Source organism: Procambarus clarkii, chromosome 7 (genome assembly GCF_040958095.1).
Source record: "Procambarus clarkii isolate CNS0578487 chromosome 7, FALCON_Pclarkii_2.0, whole genome shotgun sequence".
NCBI lineage: Eukaryota > Metazoa > Arthropoda > Malacostraca > Decapoda > Cambaridae > Procambarus > Procambarus clarkii.
Genome location: NC_091156.1, coordinates 47,918,165 through 47,926,073, shown reverse-complemented (window position 1 = coordinate 47,926,073; position 7,909 = coordinate 47,918,165). Strand labels below are relative to the sequence as shown.

Genomic DNA, 7,909 nt, shown 5'->3' with positions numbered 1-7,909 from the left:
CACTGCACACAGGACCATGGAATTCGGTTGTCCCAACTGATCTTGAATTGGCCGTACGTCCGTCACCATGATGGCCGTATCTTGGGGTTCTTCACGGCATAAAGGGAACTGCAAGTTTCGAAACCTCCATGTAGTTGGCACCATAGAATCCATTCTATTCTCAGCCTCCCTGTTGCTCCAGCACGCCTCCTTCAGAGAGCCACTTCTGACAGCTACATCAAGTTTGCACGACACAGGGGGAAATCACTCAACAGAGCAACATGCTTGCTGGAGCTGCGGCCAGTTAAGGCAAACGATTCTGACATGCAATTACGCTCCATGCAATGATGCTGACACCAAGAAGGGAAACTAGGCATCATGTCCTAGCTTGGCCTTATCTTCTCCTCTTCTAGCCCTACCACTTGAGCTGGGCGGTACAGCGACGGTCTCGCTTCATGCAGGTCGGCGTTCAATCCCCAACCGTCCAAGTGGTTGGGTACCATTCTTTCCACCCGTCCCATCCCAAATCCTTATCCTGACCCCTTCCACGTGCTATATAATCGTAATGGTTCGGCGCTTTCCCCTGATAACTCCCTTCCCTCACTCCTCCTCTTCTTTCTTTTTTCTTCCATGGGTCTTTGAGAAGCGACCTGGGGTCCAGTGGGGTCCGTCCGTCCTGGGGTCCATCCTGGGTGGACCAATGTTGATGGGACAGACTGGGGTTGTTGTTGATCCTCTCTGGTGGTCACGATGCAATAGCTGGTGGTCACGATTCCATGGCTGGTAGCGATGATATCATGGTTGGTGGTGACGATGCCATTGCTGGTGGTGACGATTGCATGGCTGGTGTTGACGACGGCATTGCTGGTGGTTGATGCCATGGCTGGTAATGACACCATACCTGGTGGTGACGCATTGACTGGTGGTGACACCATGGCTGGTGATGACACCATACCTGGTGGTGACGCATTGGCAGGTGGTGACACCATAGCTGGTGATTACACCATACCTGGTGGTGACGCATTGGCTGGTGGTGACACCAAGGCTGGTGATGACGCAATGCCTGGAGGTGCTGACATGCCTGGTGGTGACACCATGGCTGGTGGTAACGAAATGGCTAATGGTGACGCAACGGCTGGTGGTGACGCCATTGTTGGTGATGATGCCATGGACGGTGATGACACCATACCTTGTGATGACTCCATTGCTGGTGGAGACACAATGGCTGGTGATGTCGCCATGTCTGATGGTGACTTCATTGCTGGTGGTGATGCTATGGCTGGTGGTGACGCCATTAAGGGTGATGACGCCATGGCTGGTTGTGACTCTATGGCTGGTGGTGATGCTATTGCTGGAGGTGATGCCATGGCTGGTGGTGATGCCATGGCTGGTGGTGATGGTGCCATGGCTTGTGGTGATGCCATGGCTGGTGGTGATGCAACGGCGGGTGGTGATGCTATTGCTGGAGGTGATGCCATGGCTGGTGGCGATGCTATGGCTGTTGGTGATGCCATTGTTGGTGGTGATGCCATAGCTGGTGGTGATGCCATGGCTGGTGGTGGTGGTGCCATGGCTTGTGGTGATGCCATGACTGGTGGTGATGCCATGGTGGTGATGCCATGCTGTTGGTGAAGCCATGGCTGGTGGTGACGATGCAATGGCTGGTGGTGACGATGCAATGGCTGGTGGTGACGCCATGGCTGGTGGTGACGATACATTGGCTGGTGGTGACAATGCAATGGCTGGTGACGCCATAATTGGGGATTATGCCATGACTGGGGATGACTCCAGGGCTGGAGGTGACGCCACGGCTGGTGATGACGCCATGGCTGGAGGTGACGCCATGGCTGGTGATGATGCCATGGCTGGAGGTGACTCCATGGCTGGTGATGATGCCATGGCTGGAGGTGACGCCATGGCTGGTGATGACGCTATGGCTGGAGGTGACGCCATGGCTGATGATGACGCCATGACTGGAGGTGACGCCATGGCTGGTAGTGACGCAATGGTTGGGGATGACTCCGTAACTGGAGATGACGCCATGGCTGGTGATAACGCAATGGATGGTGGTGATGGCATGGCTGGTGGTGGTGACGCCATGGCTGATGGTGACGCCATGGCTTGTGGTGACTCCATGGCTGGTAGTGATGATAATGATGATAGATATATACAAGAGGTGTTACATTCTTGTACAGCCACTAGTACGCGTAGCGTTTCGGGCAGGTCCCTGGAATACGTCCCTCACGAAGAATCGTTTTTAAAACCAAATACCCATTTTACTGTTGAGGTAAACAGAGGCTACAATAAAGATTTGCGCCCAGTAAATCCTCCCCGGCCAGGATACGAACCCATGACAAAGCGCTCACGGAACGCCAGGTGAGTATCTTACTACTACTCCACGGAGACTGGTGTGACGATGCTATGGCTGGTGATGACTCCATGGCTGGTGGTGATGCTAAGGCTGAATGTGAATCCATGGTTCCTGGTGACGACATGGCTGGTGGTGACCCTATGGCTGGTGATGACAACATGGCTGGTGGTGAGGCCATAGCGGGTGGAGAGGCCATGGCTGGTGGGGAAGAATCTCCTCTCAACTCCTTATATTAACATTTACTAATAACACTAAGACGTAGAATTAAAATCGTTGGTGTATCAGGCATGATATGCTAAATCAGGCATGATTTAGATAGAAATTACCCAGCCATCTTGACACTAAGCGTCGATAGCAGACTGAAACATGAAGTCTTCCACGAATGTTAGAGATTTATAGAGTCCAGTTAATTGTCCTTTCTTTCTAAAAGTATTGTTCATTATGAAAGAAGTATTTATTTCGTGAATTATGCGAATACCTCTTCTCGCAATTGCCTTGCGAGAAGAGGTATTATTATTCAACATATTTACTGGTGACGATAGTTTAAATCGCACTCCTTTATTTCCCTCAATAATTACTAGTAAACCAAATTGGTTTAAGCTCGAGATCGCTATGAGCGTCTCTGTGCATGCGTGTTCGGGCCTCTGGGTATGGGGGAGGTGGCTTTTCGGCACACGGCTCCGCCACGAGTACACACAGATTTACAAGCGGCAGCCATTGCAGATATAATACGTGGTCGTACAGTGCTTCGTACTGTATATTCTCGTTTCTGAGAAGATAATCGCGTCCCCGAATTTGACCTTCAACAGCAGTGAACGTCAGGGACTAATTGACGTGATATCGGCGACTGTAAATGTGCCTACAAGCCTACGTTATGTATGTTTTATGTGTAGTGCACTATCTCATAAATTATTACTGTAGGTAGCTCGTGGTTATGTCATTTACCGACCAAAACACTCATGTTCGGTTCTTTCCACGTTATTCTCAAGTTTTAATGAATAGTGGAATAAATCTCTAGCCTGGTCAAATTCTATAACATTTTTGTGATTACAGCGTGTTGGTGAGGACAAGCAGAGCAATTCTTCCTCTACACACGACATTCCCTACTGGTGTATCATCCATTATTTGGGCAATGTGATCACGTCTACGAGTATTCGAACCGTGAAACGGGTTTAGTGAAGTCTTCTTACAGCTAAGCCTTACTGTCTCTCTTTCGTAGATTTCTTTGACTGATGCTAATATTATTTCTATTATGTATTTACATTTCTTATACATATAATATTCTAAGAGAAACTACATAAATCTAATATTTTGTTTCTCAGTGGGTAGCAATGTTTCATATATAATTTCCTATGATTTGACAATTTATTTAATAGGCTTAATAATCTTACTATATTATCATCATATTGAATCTACATTTAATTTCTGATTCTATAATGTGTATTGATATAATTAACCAACTGGTATCGAACCAGCACCAGTCATTATCCTAGATATATATTATTTCTAGTAATACCCCCCAGTGTTGAAGTTTGAGGATTTAAACTCTCAATTAATTATTATTACAGTCCATTCATGCTCTTCAAATAATTACCAAATAATCTAACATCCATAGGCACTGGTACCACAGTGTCAGTCTTATAATCCATATATTTGTTTTCCCTCATTTCTCAAAAGTGGGTGGTACTTCGAGTATTTCGATTTCTTAATTAAATATTAATAGAGTTGAGTTAAAAGTCCCATTCCACAACAGTTGGTGGTGACGCCATTGCTGGTGGTGACGCCTTGTCTGGTGATGACGATGACATGGTATGTGGCGAGGCCATGGCTGTTGGGGTCGCAATGTCTGGTGATGATGTTATGGCTGCTGGCGACGCCATGGCTGGTGGTGGCGCCATGTCTGGTGGTGACGACATGGCAGGTGGTGACGCCATGTCTCGTGGTGACGCCATGTCTGGTGGTGACGACATGGATGGTGATGACGCCTTGGCTGGTCGTGAGGCCATGGCAGGTCGTGATGCCATTACTGGTGGTGACGCCATGGCTCGTGGTGATGCAAAGGCTGGTGGTAATTTTATGGCTGGTGGTGACGCCATGGCTGGTGGTGACGCCATGGCTGGTGGTGACGCCATGGCTGGTGGTGACGCCATGGCTGGTGGTGATGCAATGGCTGGTGGTAAGTCAATGTCTGATGGTGACGCCATGGCTGGTGGTGACTCCATGGCTGGTGGTGACTCCATGGCTGGTGGTGACTCCATGGCTGGTGGTAATTCAATGTCTGATGGTGAGGCCAAAGCTGGTGTTGACGCAATAGCTGGTGGTGACGCAATGGATGGTAGTGACGCAATGGATGGTGGTGACACTATGGCAACTTGTGACTCCATGGCTGGTGGTGATGCCATGGCTGGTGGTGATGCCATGGCTGGCGGTGATGCCATGGCTAGTGCTGATGAAATCGATGGTGGTGATGCAATTTTTTTTATTATTATTATTTTCCACCACTGACGTGGCCACACAGTTATAATGCTAACCACAATATATACATTTTCTTCTGTCCTCTATGGACAGGGTTAGAGATGTGTTAAACATATAGTTCAAGGGTTTATTGAACAATCAACCACAGAAGGTGATACGGTGCTTTTAAAATGCTAAGTTAACCTACAGACGTAAATACATAGATACACAGATTTACGTATGCCCTACATAAAGTGTTAGATGTGTCTTTTACATAGTGTCATTAATGTGCATTTACAAAGGTGAAAAGTAATTCTGATCAGCTTCCATATATACTTTATACACATACATATACATATACACACACATGCATTCACATACATTTGTCTCTTTTACTCTGACAGGGTGAGATAGCTGATAGAGAAACTAGTGTGCAATTAAGCACTTAATCACTAAAGGTGATTAAGGTGCTTTTACAAGCTCAGGTTATATAGTCACATCACATACATACATTGTATAATTGATACATTACATGGTTAACCTTGGGTACAAGACCAATATATCATCAATTGTTCCAGTACTCATTTAGTAATTACACAGTTCAGCATGCCTTAGCCCAGGAGGGCGAAAGTCAGTCAATATGGGACATTCTACAATATAATGTTCAAGAGAGTGCATGTTTTCTCTTTCACAAAGTTGACACATTGTGTACTCGACATTTGGGTTCTGAGAAAGCTGCCAGATACGTCTATATCCCAGTCGTATTCTGGCCATTATAATATCACATTGCCGGGTTCTTGTTCTATTAGTCCCATATGTGAATGCCTCCTCACGATATCTATCATAATATTTAATGCTACAACTTTCTGGTCTTTGTGAATTTGTTAGGTCGATGAGATCTTCATTAGACATTTGTTTAATTATTTTCTTGGTCACTGCTAATGAAACACCCATATCAATTTCTACCACTGGTTTTCTACAGGCAGTCTTTGCAAGCATATCAACAGTGTCATGCCTTGCCATGCCAACATGTGATGGTATTCATAGGAATTTAATTTCAAATCTGTTTTCTTTAGCAGCTGTGACGGTGTCCACCCCTATATTTCTTCCTTCCCAGCTTAGAAGCATCATATCTCCGTACCCTAAGTATTCTCTGATGTTCAGGGAACATTTTCATGTGTGGGAAAGCATGGAGCGCAATTAAGCTGGCTATAAAATGACCAGCTAAGTTTCATAATGCACGGGGGCTTACGCCTTTTGAGGCACAGGACAGTGTAGTCATCCTGTTTCCCGCCAAGACGTCCTGACGCTTCCCGGCACCTGATTGGCCAGGTGAGGTCACGTGCCAGAAGTGACCAATGACGAGAGCCCTCGGGCGGTGTGACGTCACGAGGCGGAGGGCTCGGTGCGGCTGGCGCCTGGGCGGGAAGAGTACGTCACGAGCCGTCATAGAGGGAAGACGCGCTCGAGCGAGCTCCGGATCTAGAGAGCCCTTACCAGTAGATTTAAGCTCGCTTCGATTCTGCAGACAGTCTGAGAAGCCATCCAACTTCCGTGGAGTGCCCAGAGGAAAGGACGGACCGGATTAGAGAGCCAAGAGCTCTGTCAAGAGTCTACAGCAGAGGGAACGTTGGGCTGGTGACGTCTGGGACGCCCAGAGGACCACGTATTCTACATCAAGCGAGTAGCTACGGCCGGGTCAAATCTACTGGCAGTGAGGCGAGGGGAAGCTGTGCTGGACTGCCAGTGAGAGTGGAGGACGACGACGGAAGTACCTGTCTCCAGTACTCCAGAGAAGAGGAGGAGGAAGGCAGTACCTGTTGGGAATTAGCACGTTGAGAACGCGTTACCACGAAGGCGACGAAGGAACCTGTGTGTGTGGTGGAAACTAGTCGACGGCAGAGCAGATGCCAGGACCAGGAACCTCAACATCCCTCAACAGAGGACGAGTCAACTTCGTGGTTGGAGTGAAATAAGGTAGATAATTGTCCCTCCCTTTACCCCTTTTCATCTAGGGGAGCTAGAATATTTTATATGTTGTGAATATTTCTACTCATCATTTTATTGTCTAAGTGTCAGAATATTAGGCTAGGAGCCAAGAACTCATTTAGGCATGAGTTGGTGCGTGTGAGCATTAAGGTGGGGATGTTAGTGATCTTGGAGGTGGTAGCTGGTGTGCAAAGAGCCAGCAACGAACTCTGAAGAGCCCAGCTGATTACATTGCTAGAGGCGTGGGGAAGTCAAGACGTTCTAACAGTTAGAGGTATCAGCTGATCATGTTGCCAGAGGCACGAGGTTGTGCCCGCCGCCTGACGGGTGGACCCAGCTTGAACAATCAGCTGACCGTGATTGTTCAAATATATTGCATGCACATCCGGTACATCGTCCCCCTTCTTCTACAGAGCCGTCGGTATTGCACTGATACACATCGTTACCCATACTCTGAGTACTTTCAGTGATGCTTTTAAGTGTTAACTGTTTTAATAATGTAGAGTGCACACTATCTTTCTTGGGCGCATTTACAAAATCAACTGATAGATCCCAGTTATCCCATGGAGTAATTGGTTGATTAATCATTAATTGAGTTGGGTACATATTTAATATTTAGATGGAGTTGGCTACCTTGTAGAACCAAAATACATAATCAGATTTCGTTCTTCTTCTATAGACCTCAGGTGACTGCAGCATATTAGAAACTTTAGCTTGAAACTTCATGTGTTGTCTAGATCTACTCAATGCCTTCACGCCGAAAACTGTGCTAATAGACAAAATTCTGTCACATATGGTAGGTAATTTTAACTCTGCTCTCATATTAAGTATTCTCGTGGACTTTGGAGCCCCAAGGATGAGACGCATAGCTTAATTTTGCAAGGTTTCAAGAGATTTCAGCTCTTTGTCAGTATACAGTGTGAGATGTAGAGCATTATAGTCAATCACAGAGCGTATAAATGATACATAAAACATTCTAGCAAGTCTCACGTTAATTCCATGATTGACACCAACAAGACCCGCAAGGGCTTTAATCTCTCCCACAGTCTCCTCTTGAGAGAAGAAAGGTACCCAGGGTCGTTAATGGGGACACCAAGGTATCATCTGTAAGACTCG

The 7,909-nt window shown here is 46.8% G+C and overlaps 2 protein-coding genes across 2 annotated transcripts; both read left to right on the top strand.

Annotated features, from left to right (window-relative positions):
• Positions 1-768: 768 nt before the first annotated feature.
• LOC138358197 (golgin subfamily A member 6-like protein 2) lies at positions 769-1,611 on the top strand. The gene has a single exon (XM_069315705.1). The coding sequence runs from the start codon at positions 769-771 to the stop codon at positions 1,609-1,611; it is 843 nt and encodes a 280-aa protein (XP_069171806.1).
• A 4-nt stretch (positions 1,612-1,615) lies between these two features.
• On the top strand, positions 1,616-7,006 carry LOC138358193 (golgin subfamily A member 6-like protein 2). Its single transcript, XM_069315696.1, has 3 exons — positions 1,616-1,850; positions 4,104-4,789; positions 6,878-7,006. The coding sequence occupies exons 1-3, from the start codon at positions 1,616-1,618 to the stop codon at positions 7,004-7,006; spliced, it is 1,050 nt and encodes a 349-aa protein (XP_069171797.1).
• Positions 7,007-7,909: the final 903 nt, after the last annotated feature.